The sequence below is a fragment of the Coenobita brevimanus genome, chromosome 13 (assembly GCF_032717465.1).
Source record: "Coenobita brevimanus isolate Jiangsu-jjx chromosome 13, ASM3271746v2, whole genome shotgun sequence".
NCBI classification, from domain to species: Eukaryota; Metazoa; Arthropoda; class Malacostraca; order Decapoda; family Coenobitidae; genus Coenobita; species Coenobita brevimanus.
The window spans coordinates 40,289,199-40,312,322 of record NC_136966.1 but is presented as its reverse complement, the minus strand read 5'-3'; the positions used below and the strand labels follow the sequence as shown (position 1 = coordinate 40,312,322).

General features: G+C 41.4%; 1 protein-coding gene across 1 annotated transcript in view; it reads right to left on the bottom strand.

Annotated features, from left to right (window-relative positions):
* Positions 1–23,124, bottom strand: part of LOC145414170 (mitochondrial tRNA methylthiotransferase CDK5RAP1) — an 82,068-nt gene that overhangs the window by 39,659 nt on the left and 19,285 nt on the right. Inside the window, exons 2-4 of the mRNA XM_080283739.1 lie at positions 10,968–11,551; positions 9,915–10,063; positions 7,533–7,659 (exon numbers count right to left, since the gene is read on the bottom strand). Of these exons, the coding sequence (XP_080139865.1) occupies positions 7,533–7,659; positions 9,915–10,063; positions 10,968–11,551 (860 nt within the window). The remainder of the gene's footprint in view (positions 1–7,532; positions 7,660–9,914; positions 10,064–10,967; positions 11,552–23,124) is intronic.

The window sequence follows — 23,124 nt, the reverse complement described above, 5'->3', positions numbered from 1 at the left end:
AGCCGTCATTAATGAAGACAGCTATGAGTGATGCTAGAATATAATTCAAAGGTGACTACAACGAGGAAGAAACAAGTTAATTATTGACTAAAGGTGTAACTAATAAATACTGTAATATCCAAAGCCTATGCTACTGAACATAGACTCTGATGGATCTCCCTGAAATATAGTTATTAAAGTACTGATTAATTAATAATATGTATATTTATAGAATGACGAGGAATCGTCCAGGATGCGAATTCTCCTGACGGGGAATCGTCCACGTTTTGACAGCGAACTGTCTGACAGCAATTGACTTGATGGTGAATTGTCTCGGAACCCAACACTCTCCACATGAGCTTCATTCTTTCTATATTAATGTGTATGCAGCCTGTATTTCTTGCTTTTATTGCTAATAGTAGGTAAACATGTACTAATTATGAACAAATATATGGCTGTGTTAAGATTTTGGGTGGGTATATGTAAAAGTTGATGTAGGTTTGTTGGCGACATGCCGGTCCCATTTATTTTTTTTCCATAAGTTTATCAATTCGCACTTCGATAAATCGCATTTCGATCTTTTTTTTTTTGGTCCCAAAACCGATTGAAGATCGAGAGCCTTCTGTACATTTATTCATCTGTTTTATTTGTTTTTTTTTTTCTTATTTGATAGTATACTCTGTAAACATCAAAGAAGATGATGGGAAGCGATTTATAACAATATAAGCATTTTCCAGGGGTAAATTGGGCCATAGAATTTTTTTCCTTGCCGCATGAGAGGAGCAAGCCTGAGCGAGGTTTTGGTTCTGTGCATGGAACCAACAAAACTTACTGAAAACTTATGGTGCGCGAGAGGGCTAAAATCAATTTTTTCTTACATATGTGAAAAGACTCGTCTGGCACACATGGCTTTTTCTTTTATTTTTTCCCCTAAACCCATCCTGTGATTTGCTATGATTCATGAAAGAATTAGTAAAATTAGGATGTGTGCTACATTAGCTTGTAAATATCGGCAAAAACATCTGGGATGAAGTGAACTGTGAACACCTGACTGCTTGGGATGGTAGAGCAGGGTCGTGTTAACACACCAATGACCTTTGTTCCCTTCCCATAATTGCTCGCATTTTTTTATAGCTCGCTGTAACTCAACATTACTGACACCAGTACAGTAAAGCGTTGTTAAGGTCGGCAGCTATGAAAGCGATAATGGAATACATTATTGTTTGTATCAGTCCTCTCTCTTTCACACATACACATAAGAACGAACAAAAGAATAAGCAGTAAATGTACATTGTACACTAACTTATAAGGAGCAGAAATAACTGCTCAGTCAGTCTGAAGTATATTGGGAAGGGCAATACCGAACGAAGAATGTGGAACTGAATTCTAACCTACGAGAACATGTGGGATGAAATAGTAATTTTTTTTCTGATTAGCATACATTTTTGTTCCATATCGTCTCCTAAAATTGTGAAACCCATAATCTTTCATGTAATCATACAGCCTGAACACCTTACCAATTTAGTTCATATTCCTCTAGTTTGTCTTCTACATTTTTCTTACTATTTTCAGGGTGGTAAATTATGTTCTCTTGCTGAAAGAAACTTACTCAAAATTAGAGCGCATGTAACGTAAGCATGAAACATCACCAAATACGTCTGGCATGAAGTGAACGCCTGACTGCTTGGGATGGTAGAGTAGGGTCGTGTAAATGCACCAGTGACCTTCGTTCCCTTCCCATAATTGTTCGCAGTCTTTTATAGCTTGCCCTAACTCAATGTCACTGACACCGAAACAGTAAAGTGTTGTTCAAGGCTGGCAGCTGTGAAGGGGTTAATGGAATACTGTATGAAAAATTCAAAATGGGTGCGGTGCACTGTGCCGTGCTCGCTGGCCGAGAGAAAACGAACTAACCCCTCTCTGGTAAACAAATTTTCGCGTGCTTCTCAGTTGAGTCCACATCCCTCCACTCCTCGCAGCTTCACTGTACGTGATGATATTTTTGGAGCTCTTCACCTTTTTGTATTGTTTTGCCATGGCTCCCAAGCACCCTGCATCATCTCCAGCATCGGGGGAGCCCGCTGCAAAGAAGCAGCAGTACCGTACTCTAACTCTGGAAAGGAAATTGGAAATTATTAGATGCCACGAGGAGGGGAAGGGAGTCTTGGAGATTGGGCGTGCTTTAGGCCTTGCAGCTTCCACTGTTGGGACTGTGACGAAGAAAAAGGAGATGTATAATGATCAACTCCTTCTCTATAGTTGTATACAGGTATTGCTTACTTCAAAATAGGGAGGGGGAATAAAGTTTAGGTGGGGGGTCCGACGGAGTCCTAGGATGCATCCCCCCATTTCTATATACTGTACATTTCAATGGGGAGATCATTCCGATGTATGAAATTTCGAATTATGAAAGTTTTTTTTGGTCCCTATCCCTTTCATATATTGAAGACTCACCGTAGCTGCAAACTCACGTCCAGTGGAGACTCCATCGTGGCCAATGTGCTAGGCTGTGGCTCGGAGGTAGAAAGCAGGTCTTGGTGAGACAGTGGTGTAAAGCCAGGGCTGGGCACGGCAGGGATCACAGGCCTGAAAAAGGTGTCAATGGCTGACTGACGTAAGGAACAGTGATTCTGGTGCTTGATGATGCGCTGCCCAAAAGCATGCACTTCCTCCACAAGTTCCAGGGGCCCCATCTTCCTCTCACAGTCTGGGCATTCCTGGTAGTCAAGAACTAACTCGACGTGCTCCCGGAGTGCGCTCAGCTTGGGGATGGCTGGACTATTGGCGCACTGAGAGGAGTCCGCATCATCGTCACTGTCCTCGTCAGAATCTTCCAGCTGGGTACTTGTACCTGTGACAGAGGATGCGATCTCGATATCAGACATGATCTGATACCCAAGATCGCCCTCGTCGTCATCCAACCACTCACGGACTTCGTCCACATCCACCTCATCGCCAGCCGCACGAAGATGTGCATGGAAGTCATCCAAGCCAAAACCTAGAAAGTCGTGCACCACATCGGCTCTGTGAAGCAGACGAGACCAAACATTTTCCAGTCTTGACAGGGACTTCCCTCCATGCACTGGCCCAGCTGTCGATGGCTGACTTGAGGTTGTAACGATGAAGGTTTTCCACAGTCTGCTGGCCTCACGTGTCCCGTCCCTCCCTGTGCTCGTCCTCATCCTCGAGAACAACCACCACCTTGTCCAGGAACTTCTGATGGTACAGCCTCTTCGTTACCACGATCACTCCTGGTCCATTAATTGGATGAGAAAGTTGTATTAGGTGGCAAGAACATGCACCTAATGTGACCATCCTCAGCCACCAACTCCATGTCGGACGGATGTGCACGTGCACTGTCCGGAAGGAAAGCCTTTACCTGGCTGCGTGGGATCCAGTGTGTTCATCTGATAGTGGATGACCTCCTTGATGAAGTGCTGGTGAAAACAGTCTTTGAAAATCTTGGCTGTGAACCAAGCCTTCACAGAATGGTACCAAATGACAAGGACATCCGTCAACCCATGAAGGCAACGAGGCTGCTTTGCACGGCCAATAATAACGGGCTTGAGCTGGTGCATGCCGTTACCACTGGCACAACACAAAGCAGATATATGTTGTTTGGAGAGCTTGCGTCCAGGTACACACTTCTCCGTCTCCTCTGCTAGGTTGTTCGTGGGCAGCGAGCGATAGAACAGACCAGTTTCGTCAGAGTTGTAGACTTGACCAAGAGTGAGGCCCTCCCTGTTGATCAAGCCTTTCACCTTGTGCCGAAACTCTTCAACTCCATCCTCAATGGTATCCAAAGCTTTGCCATGGGCCTTACGGTTAGTAAGGCTATGGCGTAGTTTGAAGGGGAAGAGCCAACCCTCGGATGCCTTGAAGTCCAGGGAGTCTTGTAACCTTGTGAACTGTGCAGGAGCCTTTAGCTCTGAGCCACGCACCAGCACACCAGCAATAAGATACCAAATCAGCATGGAGTAATTGACTTCTGCAAACCTGGGAAGGTACATAATCTTCCTCTGCACGCTGCGTTTGGTCTTTGATGCAAAGTCTGCTGTGTACTGGATGAGTTTGTCCTGGATTTCTTGATATTGAACAAGGTAGAACAGGCCAGGTTGAATTCATGGAGGATGCAGGAGGTCGACCATCCCGTGTCCACCTTCTCCAATATCTCCCTCTTCTTCTCCAGAGTCAGAACCACTTGTTTCCTCTTCTCGGGTGGGGGGACCATCATCACACACAAGAGTAAGAGGCAGCAGAGGAACAGCAGGGCCTGCACCAGGTAGGGCACCCCCACAAATGTGAGCAAGTGGGCAGCCATAGTGACGAGTGTGCAGTCACAATGGTAGGTAGGCGGGAAATGGGGAGGATGCAGGGGCGCTCTAGCGGACATCAGAGGAACAACACGCCAAAACATACCTGTTTATCAATGCGCGGCAAATTTAAAGTAAGGATGGACACGTCGCGTTTTTTTTTTTTTTTTTTTTTTTTTTTTTTTTGGTGTCCGAGGACCCGAGCCCAAAATATCCGGGACTTGGGTGTCCTGATCTTAAAGGGATTACTGTACTTCTGCCTGGACTCCTACTAAGTCTGTTCTTCGTTCTGCAAAAAATAATTTCATTCGTACTAAATGCTCTGAACTCTTAACTCAGATTCTTCCCCTCCTTCGGGCACCTTGCCAAAAACTTTACTTCATCATCCTTCCCTCCTCGTTTCCATTCTGATGGCTCTGTAACTGTTCCTTCTACTGATAAAGCAGAACTCTTTGCTCAAACTTTCTCCTCTAATTCCACCTTAGATGATTCCGGTGTTGTTCCTCCATCACTTCCTCACTCTGACTTCCTCATGGCTGACATTAAAACTTCTTCAATTGATGTATTTTCTGTCATCACTGGTCTCAAGCTAACAGGGCATAAGGGTCTGATGGGGTCCCTCCTGTTATCCTCAAGAACAATGCTTCTCTGCTTACACCCTACCTAGGTAAACTCGCCTTTGTCTCTCAACTTATACCTTTCCTTCTTGCTGGAGTTTGCTCTCATTCAGCCTGTCCCAAAGAAGGATGACCATTCCTGGCCCTCTAACTATCTCCTACTTGCTTTAATATCCTGTATTACAAGTGTTTTAATCTATTCCTACCAAAAATTTTAAGGCACCTTTCTCATCAGATTAGTATCAGAGGAGAGACATAACTGAAGAGTGACATATCAAAAATGAGTTTCAAGGGAGTGACATGAAAATTGCAGTATCAAAGGCGTGACATATCAAAGGAGTGCCAAATAAAATCAGAAAAGTTTCAAAGAATGACATGAAAGTGTCATGTAAAATGCCTGTTAAGAACCTTAACCTAACCTAACCAAACCTAAAATGAAGATTTTGTGTTTTATATCACTGATTTTTTTTTACCTAAAATGAAGATTTTGTGTCTTATATCAGTTTTTTTTTTTTTTTTTCCCCCCCCCCACTCATTTAAAATATTTTTCATCACTTTCAAAGTGTCTCTCCTCTGATTCATGATTTTTTTCACTCCTTTGAACAGAACCATTCATATCACAACCTTCTTTCCGACTGTCAGTATGGGTTCCGCCAGGGATGCTTCTCTAGCAATCTTCTCACCTACCTTTCATACTCCTGGTCAACCTCCTTTCGGGACTTTGGTGAAAACTTTGCCACTGCACTTGGCATCTCAAAGGCTTTCGATCAAATCTGGCATAAATCTTTAATTTCCAAACTGCCCTCTGATAGTTTCTATCCTACTATCTGTGCCTTCACCTCTAGCTTCTTTCTGGTCGTTCTACAGTATAGCTGCTGTGTGGACGACCATGGTTTTTTTCTTAGAGCTATCAACAGTGGTGCTCCTCAGGACTCTATCCTATCACCAACTCCCTTCCTCTTACTCATCAATGACCTTCTAAGCTGTACATCTAATCCTATCCACTCATACGGTGATGACTCTACCCTTCACCTTTCCATTCGTTTCCCGCAGTGTCCATCTCAGCAGCTGCTTCAACAAACAAGGGATGAGGCTATGGCACACCTAATGTCTGACTTGGCTCATATCTCTGATTGGGGTTAAATAACCTTGTTGTTTTTAATGCATCAAAAACTCAAGTTCTTATATCTATCAACCTGACAAAATCTTGCACATGTGTACCTTCTAATTGTTAACAATATCCAGCTCAATCCTGCATTATCTTTAAACATACTTGGGGTTTCATTCAGAATTTATCTTGGAAGGAACATATTACCTCTCTTGTAAAACCTGCTTCCAAGAGATTGTGTGTGCTAAGCCAACTCTGTACTTTCTTTACCCTTGCACAATTGTTGACTTTATACAAGGGTTTTATTCACCCCTGTGTAAAGTGCAACTCTCATGTGTGGGGAGGCTCCCCACACACAGCTCTTCTCAACAGGGCAGAGTCAAAGGCTTTTCATTGCATTAACTCTCCTCCTCTTCCTGGCTCCCTTCAACCTCTGTCTCTTCACTGAACTGTTGCATCTTTATCTCTCTTCTATTGCTACTTCAATGGTCATTGCTCCTCTGAACTGTCTGCTTGCATCCCTTCACCATTACAGCGGACATGTAGCACCCATCTAACAACAAATTCTCATTCCTTTTCTGTCCAACTCCCTAATGCAAGAGTTAACCGCTACTCCCAGTCCTTCATGTATGCAATAGATCAACTCTGGAACTGTCTCCCTCTGGCTTTTCCCCCCCCCTGCCTACATTCTCCAGTCTTTCAAACGCAGTGTGTCCAGGCATCTCAAAATGAACAAACTCTCATTCCTTTTCTGTCCAACTCCCTAATGCAAGAGTTAACCACTACTCCCAGTCCTTCATGTATGCAATAGGTCAACTCTGGAACTGTCTCCCTCTGGCTTTCCCCCCCCCCCTGCCTACAATCTCCAGTCTCTCAAACGCAGTGTGTCCGGGCATCTCGAAATGAATGGATATTGAATTTGGCTCTCTGTTACCTTGTTTTTGTTTTTTTTTCTTGGAGGGAGCACTTTGAAAGCCTCTGGCCTTTGGTTCCTTCTTCCTTGCATAAAAAATTAATTAAATAAATAAACACATAAAAAAATATCAGGATTATGAGATTTACACACCCAGTGACAAAACACATGAGTTTAAAGCAAATTATAAGAAATTATGAACTTTAAATGAAAAGAGGCACTAATTCATTAGCGACATAAAGTCAAAACAACATACAATAAACAGATTTAAATGAGATTCTTGTACATACATACATAATATTATCATCATTACCATCATCAACATAATCACCATCCTAACCCTTGTCTTTTATAATCAGAATGGGCAGGATCCTTGTCCCAAAAAATGAAAAGGAACGCAAAGCTAAGTGAGCATCAAGAATGTCTGGCAAAATGGGCCACATCTTCATTCACTCATCATTCAAGGCTTCCAAATTTTTGGTTGCACCCTATATGCTTGTCTTCCATATTATGTGCTTCATTTGATTAAGTCATTCTTGTATCACTTCTACAGTTGAGGCCATTACATCTACCACAAAGTTTGAAAAATTGGTACAACTTACCTGAGCTCTGTTGATCTTTAATGCCTCAGTGCGATAAACCTCCACCATTTTCATGTGTCGCTCGTGTTTTACCGCTTGAGGAACATCATCAACCAATCTGCGGTGGGCTACAGTCTTTTCTCGCACACTGCAGGAGCAATATATTACTGCTAGCAATGTAACACACATGTATGATTACTCTGTTCTTAATGACTAATTTTCAAGAAGGTTCAATAGCAAACTCAGAAGGATATATCTGTGCAATGTCCTAATGGCTGGTCAACATACATATGGACAGGATGATGGCAGACGTAAGCATATTGATGAATGAGAAAACAGGAAGTGAACTTGGTGATGGATGAAGTAACCTACATGTGCATGTTTGTGGAGGATGGATATACAAAAGATGTTGCTGCAAGTGTGAGAGACAGATTCTATAATACAAACCAATCATATGGTATTGGAAAGACTGAAGCAGACTGTAAACAATGTGACTCTAAAGTGTGTTGCTGTATTTGTACTTGGGTGAGACAATCAGAGTTGGGGATGGTCACAAGGTAGATCACTGTAAAAGTCAGAAGTGAGCAGAAGATATTTAGAAAGCCACTGCCACTACTGAAAATGGAGACTCTCTCACTCTCTCTGTGGATATGCAGAGAAGTGATTCAGAGCGCCACAAGCCCTCCTGAAAATTGAGACTCTCTCTCTCTCTCTCATCTTTTAAGCCTTTATTCATAATGTTTCTCTCTCTCTCATCTTTTGAGCCTTTATTCATAATGTTTCTCTCTCTCTCTCTCTCTCTCATCTTCTGAGTCTTTATTCATACTGTTAAACCTATTTGTTGGCTTGGTAAATGTGACTATGTATATAAGCGAACAGAAAGTTCATATCTGATTTTTTAAATACAGGTACAGTACTAATTTTACCATCACGCTGGGGGAGTAGGGTGGGGATTAGAATTAGATTCAGTAGTTTTACTCAGTTTGTCTTGTATATACTGTACATAAACATATCTTGGTTTGCCATGTTTTATCAATACAACCATAGAAAGAGCAGTTCCTGGAGGCTGGGGTAACAGTGATGCTCCCAGCTCTTGACATGAAGTATTAGTCAAATCTTTTTGCCTATCCCTGATGTAGGACAACTGCAGCATTCTGATCCCAAGTATAATTTTTTTTTTTTTTTTTTTTCTTTTCCAGTACTAAAAAATACATGAATTAAACTCAGGAAGGTTGAAAAATACATGAATTAAACTCAGCAAGATTATTCACTCATTTCAGTAATAACAGAGTGCCCAGTAAAAGTAGAAATACTTTCAGTCCTCAAAATACATGTTTGAATACATAAAAAAAAAAAAAAAAAGTAAAATCAATTATGAGCACTCTAAATCTAAAACATAGTCTGCTTGCACCTACCTGATTCTGATTGTATGGTAACAAATTACAAGTAAAGCAGCCATGATATTGTGTCTGGATGATCAAATGAATGGCACAGATATTGATTTTAGGGCTTCCCTGGGAATTTAATTAAATTCACCCATCTGCTGTGACAGATAATGACACATGCCCAGTAATGCGCTGATGGATACAAGAGAGTTTACTGTAATACACGTCAGTGAAGAAAGCCAGAAAACTGAACGTGAAGGGAGGGGCAGGGCTAAAATTCATAGTCTGGATGGCAGTGTTCTAGAGGAAGCGGATAATTGGGTTGAAAGAAAGAATATTTCAGTTCTTCAATCTGAGGGACCGTGGAACATCATTTTCTGTCCATGGAGAAATGATTCATCCCTACCTAATGGTCTGTGCATGGGTGTATGTGCAGAACACTTCTGAAGTGGATTGTGGGGTGAGAAGTGCATGAGGCAATTTGTTTTGGCAGCACTGCTATGAGTCTCACAGTGTCTGTATATGTCACCTAAAGAATCTCAGTACAGTGCAACCATAAGAATATATGGAAAGGCATACTACTACACCCTCTTCTATGTCCGACTCTGGTGGGATCAAACCCATATCAGGAAGGTAAGTAAATATGCATTACCAACCTGAGCATTAAAGGCTCCTCATAACAGATGAGTAACAGTGATTGTAAATGTTGAGAAGTCAGTTTATGAGGGTCAGAGAATGGATATTGGTGGAAGTGGGTTTAATCTGTATTACATAATATCAAGAGAATTATAGTATTACCAAAACCAAATTTGATTATTATATCACATGAGTGATCTGGATCCAGTAAAAATAAGGTAAAAATGGAACTGAACACAAAAATAAAGTTATAAGTCAAACATTAAAAATTCTTGGCTCCCTTCATCTGGTTAACCCTACAACAGGGTGTCTATATGCCACAAAATCCACTAACCATATCCAATAGGACAACAACTAAAAATTAAAGTCAGTAACAACTCACCTGTACGGAAATAAGTAGCACACGTTGTATTTGACTTGTTGTATTAAGGAGAGGGTCTCCCTAAATTCTTCTTCTGTCTCAGAGCAAAACCCACAGATGAAGTCCGAGGACAGGGATACATTAGGGATGATGGAGCGGATGTGAGCAACCTGATGTCACACAGAATTAAAAAGCTTCCTATTTCATTCATATTCGCCATAAATTACACTAGCCTACGTTTATTCTGCTACCATACTACTTCAAGAAAGAATGCTGTCATACTATAAAAAAAAAAAAAAAAACTAGCAGCAGAACATTCATTCATTCATTCATTGCCAGACGCCATGTCTCCCAAACAGGGTGGCCATGGGCTTAGAGTTAATTGTTTTACAGGAAGGAGCACTAATCCTCCACCAACCCCACTTGACACGTAGGGAGAATACTGCTGCTAATTTTATACTGTGTTAACCTCATAAGTCTCATAATGTATTCTTTATTTCCTTCTTCCTATTCCATGACTATTCTTATTTTGATCCTAAGATTTCCTAAATTGGAGGGATTAGACATAGTTTCAATGGCCCGTTCAATAAGAAAAGTTTTACCTAAGTACTGTACTGTAAATAATCAACTGTAAGTGGCAAGAATAAACCAATAAAATATGTAATCTTATTTTAGGGGTTAAAGGTCATGTCCATCACTGTTTTCCTTAAGCCATAACTACATAAGTGGACATGAAAAACCCCTGAAATGGAATGCTGTGAAAACAGAAACTCCTTTACTGTAAATATGACTATCTGTTTTTCAATTGATAATGCCGGTCTCCAACACAAACAAGTGAGGGTCAAATGCCAAATGGCTTTGGAGAGTTTGTAATACCCCTTCCTGAGAGAATTACACTGCACATTACAGCACACCTCAGTATCTTCTATCTTAATGATGAAAACTGTCAATAATAAAACAAAGTACATAACATACAAAAATATGTTAAGCTGTAACATGCAAAATAAAGTCCTCAGGAGAAGATCCTACAAAGTTTCCCATACCACCCAGGTTATGGTCCTGAGAGTTACTAACCAAATCCAAGTACGCCTCCCTGGTGTATCCCCGACGCATCAGCTCCAGCACTCTACTACTGCCACACTGGGCTGGGAGGTGCAGGCTGTTGCAGATGTTCTGTCTCTCACTGATCAAGTGGAGAACTTCATCTGGAAAATCCTTGGGATGAGGGGAGGTGAACCTGATACGCATCTCAGGATCCACACGAGAAACCTTGTCCAACAGATCAACAAACCTCAGGCCTCCTTTTTTGGGTTTGTATATTGTTTTGAAGCCTTTAACTAACTGAGTTTCTTTCTCACGGCTAGAGACACCTGAGTGCTGTGTCTGTGAAGTGTCTCTGTAACTGTTGACATTTTGGCCCAAGAGAGTAACTTCCTTTATCCCCTGATCTGACAAGCTGCGCACCTCCTCTACGACTGACTCAATATCCCTGGAGCGCTCCCTCCCCCGAGTGAATGGTACAATACAATAGGTGCACATATTGTCACAGCCTCGCATAATTGACACATACGCTGATATTCTGTTGCCTGATAAACTGACAGGCATTATGTCTGCATAAGTTTCTTCCATTGACAGGAGGACGTTCACAGCTGCCTCACCTGAAATATACATAGAGAAAATTATATTGCAATGTACTGTTTTTGATTTCAAAATACACTACAGTACTAAACTGTTAAATAAGTACATGATATGTTACCAGTACACATAAAAGTTCAGTTACAAAATATAACATGTGGTCCCAGGCACAACAAACCTTGCCTGAGGTCACTCAAGGTCAAAGGTCACGGTGCCAAATGAAAGCCCTTATAAGACTTCCTATATCTTGATAGAGTAAAAGCTCAATTACCCGGCATCCGATGCATCAGCACATCTGTATAATCAGAACGCAAATTCAATCCGGCATGGGGTGGAAAATATTCCGGATACCTGTCGTCACCGATGATGCTGATGATCCCTCTATAATTTTTGATTAGTTCTGTATAGGATAAAGTAGTGTATGCAGCTAAGTTTTCAAAATTATTTTGGCCTGTAGCATACGCTAAATTTTTCATTAAATAATTTTTGTAATGTTTGCTGGTTTGTGTTCAGTCCTGTACAATTTCTCTTGCTCTCCTTTTGTGTGTATGGTAGTGTACCTGGACTGTATCTTACCTGTACTGTATCTAATACTGCATAATGTACTTTATGAAATACAGTAAAGTCCCAGGTTTGGTCCTATTTCATTTGTTTGACCTCCCAGGAAATTTCTAAAAGTAACATTCAGTTATCCGGAAAGTTCCATATCCGGAATGGAAGAATCCCCATGCATTCTGGTTAATCGAGCTTTTACTATAATAATAAATATTTCAATCTTCAACCCGTTTTGAGTTATAGCCTCCTGAATATCCATAAACTTGAGTTTGACCTTTCAAGGCCACTTAAGATCAAAAGTCATGTTACCACTTGAAAACCCAGTAAAGTCCCAGGTTTGGTCCTATTTCATTTGTTTGACCTCCCAGGAAATTTCTAAAAGTAACATTCAGTTATCCGGAAAGTTCCATATCCGGAATGGAAGAATCCCCATGCATTCTGGTTAATCGAGCTTTTACTATAATAATAAATATTTCAATCTTCAACCCGTTTTGAGTTATAGCCTCCTGAATATCCATAAACTTGAGTTTGACCTTTCAAGGCCACTTAAGATCAAAAGTCATGTTACCACTTGAAAACCCATAAGGGTCTTCTTGTACAGTACCTTCGCGTCCAACAAGCGTTAGTCCAGCACGATTCAGGTCCAGCACGGAGAGCAATTAATTAGTATTATTTAATACGATTTAATTACTGCAACACAAGTGTGTTAGCATAACATGCACAGAGCTCCGAGAAGTGGGCGAAATCCGTAGAGTTCGACTCTACCACGATCACCCCCGGTCCAACACGGTCATACTGGACATTCCCATGATGATGATAGCCAATGAAAACTTCTGATCAAGTAGCCTTCCCTGCCCGCTATCGTGACGTGCTTGTGATGCCGCCCAATTAAAAACGCTTCTGGTGTCACGTGATGTTTTGTTTAAATTTCTCCCGCCACAGCGCCACTCGGTCGCATAATTGCATTGGAAGGTGCTTTTTTCTTGCTGCATTTTCTGCCCTTGTTACTGCATTTTACCCTGCTCATGATGCCTAGGAAGCCTTCTGAGAACCCCAAGAAGCGTCGGCACCTCCCTCAGGCCACCAAGCTAGAAAGCATTGAGAGGAAGAAGAAAGGGGAGAGGAAAGTTGACACTGCCAAGGCCTACGACATGAATGAAGCCAACGTGAGGACCATAATAACAAACCAAGACAAGATCCTGGCAGCCGAAGGCTATCACACGGCACTTCATACCAGGTTTGCCGAGGATACGATGGTAAATCGGAATGGTAACGTGGTAAAATTGCCGACAATACCACGCGCATTTGGAATTCATCTGGATGGATTCCTGCCGAGGATACGACGGGCAAAACAGTGTGACCAAAACCCAGGCGACTCGACAGAGAATGTATCGTACTACAGCATTGGACATTTAGCCTGACACTGAATACATATTAATATTTTAGAATAAATATCAATCGTTTTGAAACCCATCTCATCGGCGTGTGTACCAGTTTATAAATAAAGTTGCTTCTCCTTATTCTCTACCGAGTCAGCGACAGCGATCACTTTCCACAGTCACGAGACGGGGCTCTGGCAACAGTGTGAGAAGCATGCCGTTTGTCGAGGATTACAGAGTGCTAGGACAGGCAGAAGCAGGACCTTCCATGGCTGTGGACGAAGATAGTGATTCTGAGTGTGATTTCGAAGGATTTATGAGGGAGGTTGAGGAGGAGCAACAGCCATTACCCACTTGTGACGCCAGCAGCCATCCTCCGGGGACCCAGTAGGACTACCTACAGCCTTGGATACCACCTTCCATTCCCAGCAAGCCCACCAACACCATCCTAAAAGGTTAGTTATCATTCATAGCACAGTACCATTTATTATAATTACAATAGTACCAATATATGTATAGGTATATGGTAGGTATTTAGGGTGACTTTTCCTGGGTTGCTGACATAATTCATATTCCCCATAAGCTCTGTTGTTACTCCAACACGTTTTTGGTCCAACACGTGACCCATGCATGACAATATTACCGTGTTGGACGCAAGGGTACTGTATGTCGATAATAGTAAAGATCTCTCTATCTTCAACCAGTTTTAAGTTAAAGCCCCCTGAATATCCCTGACTTTGAGTTTGGCCATCCAAGGTTACTCAAGGTCAAAGGTCATGATAACAATTAAATGCCCATATGGGATTTCCTCTATGTTGATAATAGTAAATATCTATCTGCAACCAGTTTCAAGTTACAGCCCCTTGAATATCTGTGATCTTTTATCTGACCTTTCAAGGTCACTCAAGGTCAAAGGTCTTGGTGCCAAGTGAAAACCCATATGGGAGTTCCTATATGCTGGTAATAGTAAATATCTCTATCTTCAACTGGTTTCAAGTTATAGCCCTCTGAAAATCCATGACCTTGATTTTGACATTTTATGGTCACTTGATTACCTCCAAAATTTAATCACTTCCATTTGGGACAAGTACCACATATCCTAAAAGTTTCATGTAATTTCATTCAGCCATTAATCCGTAATGTTGCTAACAAAGACACTTGACCAACAACAATACCTCACTGGACTCCATCCGTGGCGAGGTAAAGAGTAAATAAATCAATCAAAAAAATAAAAAAATATTGAACATATACTTGCACTTTTCTTCTAAAATTTACAGTATAACCTCAACAATTATACTACATTTATTTCCAAGTCATGTGTATGGGGAAGAAGTTACCCAGGGAGTGAAAGATAAAAATGGCATATTACTAGTGGAGAAGGGAGAAAAAGTGAGCGGATGGAGAGAACACTTTAAGGAATTCTTGAACACAGAGAATGAAACTAATGCAGGTATAATTGGCTGAGGAATGGCTGGGAGAAGGAGGGATGTGAGAAGAGAGGAAGAAATCAGTAGGATGGAAGTTGTGGATGCAATGAACAAAGTCAAAATGCCGAAAGCCACAGGAATTGATGGAGTGTGTGATGAAATGCTGAAGCATGGGGTAGAGATAATAGTAGAATGGATGTGGAAGATGTGCAGATTGGCCTGCGAGGAAGGTAGAGTCCCAGAGGATTGGAAGTCAGGTATAATTATTCCCCTGTGCAAAGTACAATGGGAAAAAGATGTGTGTGGTAATCATACGGGGATTTGTCTTCTTAGTGTAACAGGAAAAGTATATGGTAGGATACTTACTGACTGAGTTATGGAAATAACAGAGGAATTAGCTGGAGAAGAACAGGGAGGTTTTAGGAAGGGAAGAGGTTGTGTACATCAGATATTCATTCTTAGATCTTTAGTGGAAAAGTTTCTAGAGAAGGGAAAGAAGTTGTATGTGGCCTTCATGGATTTGGAGAAAGCATATGACAGGGTGGATAGACAAGGATTGTGGAAAATATTAAGAATACATGGAGTAGATGGGAAGTTGTTGAAGGCTGTGAAGCGTATGTATGAGGGTGCTAAGGCTGCAGTGCGTGTGGATAGTGAACTGAGTGAATTTTTCTATTTGAAGGTTGGATTGAAACAAGGATGTGTCATGTCTCCATGGTTGTTCAATCCGTAAATGGATGGAGTCATAAAAGAGATACAAGTAGGGCAGTGGATGTTGGAGTGGCCCTAGTGAAAGTGGGCAGTGTTTGGAAACTACCTGTACTGTTGTTTGCAGATGATACTGTGTTGTTAAGTGAAGATGAAGGGGAGCTGCAAGGCTTGGTGAATGAGTCTGGGAGAGTGTGTAAGAAACAAAATCTAAAGGTGAATGTAGGGAAGAGTAAAGTTATGGTCTTCGAGAGAAATGAAGTCAGTGAATGTACAGCGAGGCTGGATCAGGAGGAAATGGAAAATGTGAGTGCGTTTAAGTACTGCAACTTCTCGACTAAAACGAGTTTAAAAAACGCATTTTCATTTTAACACGAGCAAATATTTAAGGAGATATGTTTAACTAACAAGGGTTTCTCGATTTAACACGACTTTACACGTACGTGATGGTTTCAAATTAGCCTTGGACAGTCCCGAGCTGATAGACCGTGTGTAGCAGTTTATGCATAAATACAATTTTTTATTTGCCTGTTGCTTAAACTGGTTTTATTCAAACTATAATATTCGAAAATGAAGTTTGGCCCCATTCTGAGCAATTTGGCTCATTTTCGGACAAAATTTGGCCAGGAAAGTGATGGGATGTCTAAATTGTTACAACTTGATGCTGCAGAACAGAAAGAAGAAAACCACTCAGACCAAGATAGAGCAGTTCTTTATGAAGAAGACAGAAAACTTAAGGGAGTTATCTTCATTACCAGTAGCACGGGAGTCTGAGGAAGACAAAGAGGAAGGACAGCAGAACGAGGAAACAACAAATTTAGGGTGGGGAGTGGCGGGAGGTGGGGTAGTAGGGTGAGGAAGGACAGCAGCAGACGACGAGTGATGCATAGATGAAGTGAGGCAGTGTGTTGTTATTGTTTGTGACCTACTAACTGTAATGAAAATGTTGCTTTTACTCTAGTGTTTCTATGACCTACTAATGCATTAGGCATTAATAATGTTGAGGAACTTTCACAATGCCGTGAATGAAGCAGAATTGAAAGAAAATCCACATAAAAAACGAAAACAGTATATTTTTGGGGAGAAGTAAACAACGCTTTGGCCCAACTAGGGCTCAAACGTTGTTTATTTCTCCCCAGATACTGTATACAGTTTTTGTTTTTCACGTGGATTTTCCTTCAAATTAATATTGTTGCTTTTAAATTTAGAGTAGCATAACTCCCCAAATGGGTAGACTTTCCCAGAGTCGAGGAACGTAACCCCCATTATTACCATTGTTTCGTATGGGAAAATTATGTTTAAAAGACGCGTTTTTAACTAACGCGACCTTCCCAGGAATCTAACCCTCGCATTATTTGAGAGGTTACTGTACTTGGGTAGTGTGATAAGTAAGGATGGCAGTTTAGAGGGTGAAGTGCTTGAAAAGGTGCGACAAAGAAGAAAGGTTGCTGGTTCCTTGAAAGCAGTGATAAGAAACAGGGAAGTGACCATGGAAATGAAACAGCTACTACATGACAGTATTGTGATACCAACTCTAACGTATGGATGCCCTGCTCCCAACTCACACACCCCTCTCTCATATACCTCTCCACTCCATCCCTCCGTCTCAACCTCGGCCTCCCCCTCCCTCCACCCCACTTACATACACTCTCCTCATCAGTCTCTCATCCTCCATCCTCTCCACATGACCAAACCACCTCAGTGTGTTCCTCCTAATGCTTCCTATCACATCCACATCCACACCACAATGCTCCTTTATATCCTCATTTGTCAGCCTATCTCTCCATGTGACTCCACAGTCTCCTCTTAAATAACTCATTTCCACTGCTCACACTCTTGACTTGTGTCCTTCCAACAATGTCCAAGTTTCATTTCCATAAGTTAGAGTTGGTATCACAATACTGTCATGTAATAACTTTTTCACTTTCATGCTCATTTCCCTGTTTCTTATCACTGCTTTCAAGGAACCAGCAACCTTTCTTCCTTGTTCTACCCTTTCAAGCACTTCACCCTCCAAACTCCCATCCTTACTCATCACACTCCCCGAGTACTTAAACGTACTCACATTTTCCATTTCCTCACCATCCAACCTCACTGTACATTCACTGACTTAACCTCTCTCAGAGACAATCACTTTACTCTTCCCTATATTCACCTTTAGATACCATTTCTTACACACTCTCCCAAACTCATCTACCAAGCCTTGAACCTCCCCTTCATCTTCACTTAACTGCACAGTATCATCTGCAAACAACAGTACAGGGAGTTTCCAAACACTACCCTCTCTCACTAGGGCCACTCCAACATCCACTGCCCTACCTTGTATCTCTTTTATTACCCAACCAATGTACAGACTGAACAACCGTGGAGACATGACACAACCCTGTTTCAACCCAAACTTCAAAGGGAAAAATTCACTCAGTTCACCAACCACACGCACTGCAGCCTTAGCACCATCATACATACTCTTCACTGCATTCAGTAACTTCCCATCTACTCCATATATTCTTGATACTTTCCAAAATCCTTGTCTATCCACCATGTCATATGCTTTCTCCAAATCCATGAAAGCCGCATACAACTTCTTTCCCTTCTCTAGAAACTTTTCCACTAAAGATCTAAAAATGAATATCTGATCTACACAACCTCTTCCCTTCCTAAGGCCTCCCTGTTCTTCTCCAACTAATTCCTCAGTTACTTCCCTAATTCTGCCAATAAGTATCCTACCTTACACTTTTCGCATTACACTAAGAAGACAAATGCCCCTATGATTACCACACACTTCTTTTTCCCCTTTTCTTTTGTACAATAGAATAATTATACCCGACTTCTAATCCTCCGGGACTCTACCTTCCTCGCAGGCCAATCTGCACATCTTCCACATCCATTCTACTACTATCTCTCCCCCATGCTTCAGCATTTCACTGCCCACTCTATCAATTCCTGGAGCTTCCCCAATTTGACTTTCTTCATTGCTTCCACAACTTCTATCCTACGGATTTCTTCCTGTCTTCTCACCTTCCTCCTTAACATTCCCCAGTCGCTTATATTCGCATTACTTCCATTCTCTATGTTCAACAATTCCTTAAAGTGTTCTCTCCATCTGCTCACTTTTTCTCCCTTCTCCACTAGTAATCTACCATTTTTTTATCTTTCACTCCCCTACTAACTTCACTGCCACCCTGTCTTACTCTCTTCACCTCTTTCCAGAACATTTTCTTACAGTCCCTCCACCTTACACTGAAATTCCTTCCAAAATCCTCATCCACCCTCTTTTTACTTTCTCTTACTAATCTTTTCACCTCTCTCTTCCGCCTGTCAACTTCTTCCACGCCCCTATTTCTCATACATTCATTGTATGCTTTCTTCTTTTGTGCCACAGCCTGTCTCACCTCTTCATTCCACCATGCTGTTCCTTGCACCCCCTTTTGTCTTCTCTTCATCCCACACACCACATCACATGCTGCACGTATTTCTTCTGTGAATATCTTGCACATACCTTCCACCTCCCCAATCTACTCCAATTCATATTTACCCAATCGTTCCTCCACTTCTCTCTTATATTCTGCCTTTTTCTCATTCTCTTGTACCCTTTCCACTCTCCTTGCAACTACTCCTTCCTCCTGTCCTTCCCTTCTTCTGTTTCTCCATCTTACTTGGATCTTGATTCTGGCCACCACGAAGTAGTGGTCAGAAAGTCCACTCCCCCAACCTCTATAAGCTCTTGCATCCATTACACATATTCGCATCTTTTCATCCACACACACATACTCAATCACTGATACACATACATAATCAATCAATCTGATACCTGTGATTTCTTTTTTTTGCATGAACAACAAGGAATGGTGAAAGAAGAATCTACCCATGTCTCTAGTTCTTCATACAAAAAGAATCCAAGTTACAACATGCGACTGACTGGAAGTTTGTTGGTAAATCTCAGTCTAGAATAATACAGGGTCACTAACTAAACTAGGGGGGCACTCAGTGAAGTGCATCTCTCTGACATGGGCAACATAATTTCCAAACCACTCTTCATAATGGGTTAGGTTTTATAATTGATTAGGGTTTCTTAAAAAGTGTTTTCCGGACCCAGAATCTGTAATACGATCCAGATCGGTCCCAAAAGTTCATCGACTGTTCTCTGGACATGGGCTATCTACCTACCAAATTTGGTCTATTTCTCTCTTTTGGTTTTTGAGTAATCCTTCTAACAGACAAACAAACAAACAAAATAGTTGATTGTTCCCTGGGAAATGGGCTATCTACTCACCAAATTTAGTCCGAATCTCTCTTTAGTTTTTGGGTAATCATGCTAAGACAAACAAACAAATGGGTGAAAACATACCCTCCTTGTTGGAGAAAATGATGCATTTGGTAAAAAAAAAAAAAAAAAAAAAAAAAAAAAAAAAAAAAAACACGCTGCCCTTTGATGTAAGTCACTGCGTAGTGTACAGTCTCTACCCGTTATTGTCACAGACCACTGCAGTTTGCCCACCTTAACCCCTTCCACCCAATGACATAGTTTTTACTTTGTTACCTCCAGGTAATTTTATTCAAGTCAGGAGAGCACCCTTGAAGAAACAGAGAAAATGAAGATTATCCTCCGGTTTTGTCTCTCCAAAACCCAATAAAACAACCTGTATCTATGCAGTAAGGATAACGTGGAGAGAGAGAGAGAGAATGATTACATATGAGTGTGGGATAACAGCAACCATATAGATACTTCCTGGTCAAGATGGCTGAGAGAGAGAGAGAGAGAGAGAGAAAGAGAGGCTGATTACCTATGAGTCTGGGATAATAGCAACCATACAGACTATGGTATTTCGTGGTCAAGATGGCTGATAGGTTAGTGAAGAATGTGGAAGTTTTATATATATATATATATATATATATATACACCCAAACCTCGATTTAAGGGACCTCCATTTAAGCGATTTCGGATTTAAGGGACTCCATATTCTACCTTACAAACAGACAGGACCATTCAAAAAGTCCGCTACTTGAAACATTAATATGTTTCTTTATACAGTACCTGTAAAACAATATTCATAATCATATAAATAATTAAGATAAGTGAAACAATCATTGCATTTCATAATAAGATTGTCTTTGTATATGGTAAAACAATGAACATTTTCAAGTGAGGGACAAGCTGATTCCCCATTTAGTCCCTTAAATCGAGGTTTGAGTGTATATATAAATATGGACAGTTCTATCAGTTCTTGATAATCATCTTGAGGTTGGCTTTCTTGCAACTGTTTCATAGAAAATGTTATGAGCTCATCACACTGCTCACTATCAATTACCGGAATTTCTTCATTGTCTTTCAAAGTCTGAAGGCGTGCTGTGTCAATAGTACTCCACTTGGTTTTGAACTGCTTGACTACGTGAATGTCAAGACCAGAAGATGGTCCAAGGCGAATGGTGAAGGCCTTTTGAACAAGTCTTTCAAAAATGTGATGCTGACAAGCAGGTGGAGATCCTTGTGCAGTTGTTGTTGAATAAGGGTGCATACCCCTGTCCACAATCCGGTATTGTTAGCAGTGGTATCGAATGCCATTCCTACCACACGTTCAGATTTACTGCAGCCATTCAAGGTTTCAATGATGACATTGGCCATAGCCTTTCCTGTCCCTAATTCCAAACTGGGCACATTCAAAAGCCTTGAAACTCCGTCACCAGAGATGAGAATTGGAAGATGTTCTGTGACATTTGCTCGCTATATTGGGATATAGTTTTCCATCCCAGTGCACTACAAGTGGCACAGTTGGATGGAATGATTTCTTCAGCCATTCTGCAGATTCTCTCCTACTCTTGATTCAATCTCGATGGAAGGTATATCTCGATATATGATACCCCTAGATGTGATACCCCAGCTTAACGAGGGGGTAGAAATACCACCATACCTGCCTAATGATGGCCAAACCCCTGTTTAATGATGGGTTTTGATTTCTTTTTAAACGATTTTTATTATATTTTAGACTAAAATCGTGTGTTTAGGTTGATTTATAAACTGTTTTTAGACATAGATTAATGTGTTTTAGCCATAGGTGGGGTGAACATTGTCATTTTGGGGTACAGTTCACTAAGCCTGATTTTCTCCGACTTATATTTAATGATTTTCAGGTTTTATTTGTTGATTTTAGTGAGTTATTTACAGGTATTATGCTTAGATTGAGTGGCAAGCCAAATGATTTCCTGTAAACCAGGAAAGCATTTACAATGCTGGGTTGTAACCTTATAACCATCCAACATGAGTTCCCTACGTGACACAAGTGATTTGGCGGAGGGTTTGTGCCCCACCCCAGAAAACAACTAACTAAAAATATGAACAAGAAACCTTGGACCAGGACTGATCAAAAGGTGACGACTAAGGACCGAACAAAGGACATGAAACGGATGGTGACTTGGAATGTAAGGGGTGCAAAAGACAAGGTGAAAGAAGAGATTACCCAGGTGCTTGAGGGAGTAAAAGTGGATGTATGTGGGTTAATGGACACTAAATGGAGAGGTGAGAGTGTGAGAATGGGAATATGGATGGGGTATATGTGCAGGAGTAGGTGAGAATGAGAGGGCAAAAGAAGGAGTGTGTATTGTTGTGAGTAACAGATGGAAGGAGAATATAAGTGCATATGGATCAGTTGGCTCGAGGATTGTGTGAGTAAGATTGAAAGTTGGACTACAAATGTGGTTAAGTGTGTGCGTGTATGCGTCAATGCAAGATCGTGCAAGCAGAGTAAGAGAAGAGTTCTGGACAAATGTGCAAGCGTGCATGGAAAGTTTGAAAGGAATGACAGAGTGTTTTTGATTGGAGATATGAATGGAAAGGTAGGGAATGGGAAGGTGGATGGAGTAGTTGGTGAGTAGGGTGTGCCTGCAGGGATGGATGAGAAGGGTGTAGGAGGACTACTGGGCCTTGGAATAGGCTTACTGCCCCCAAGAAACAGGCCCTGAAGCCTTTGGCCAGAGGCGGACACATGAAAAAAAAAAAAAAAAAAAAAAAGTGCCGGGAGGGGGTTGGTGTTAGCTAATACCCTCTTCAGGCACAAAATGATCCACAGGTATACATGGCGAGTGATGAGAAGAGTGGGTGGTGAACTGAATGAACGGAAGGCAATGACTGATTATGTGTGAGTGGATGAAAGGATGAGAAGGTGTGTAATGGATGCACCAGTATATAGAGGTTGGGGGAGTGGACTTTCGGACCACCACTTGGTGGTGGTCAGAATTAAAGTCCAAATAAAATGGAGAAATAGAAGAAGGGAAGGAGAGGAGGAAGTAGTACATACAAGGAGAGTGGAAAAGTTACAAGAAGATGGAAAAAAGGCAGAATATACGAGGGAAGTGGAGGAGCGACTGGGTAAATATAGACTGGAGCAGATGGGGGATGTGGAAGGTGTGTGCAAGATATTCGCAGAAGGAATCTGTGCAGCATGTGAGGTGGTGTGTGGGGTGAGGAGAAGATGAAAGGGGGTGCAGGGAACAGCATGGTGAAATGAAGAGGTGAGTGAGGCTGTGGCACAA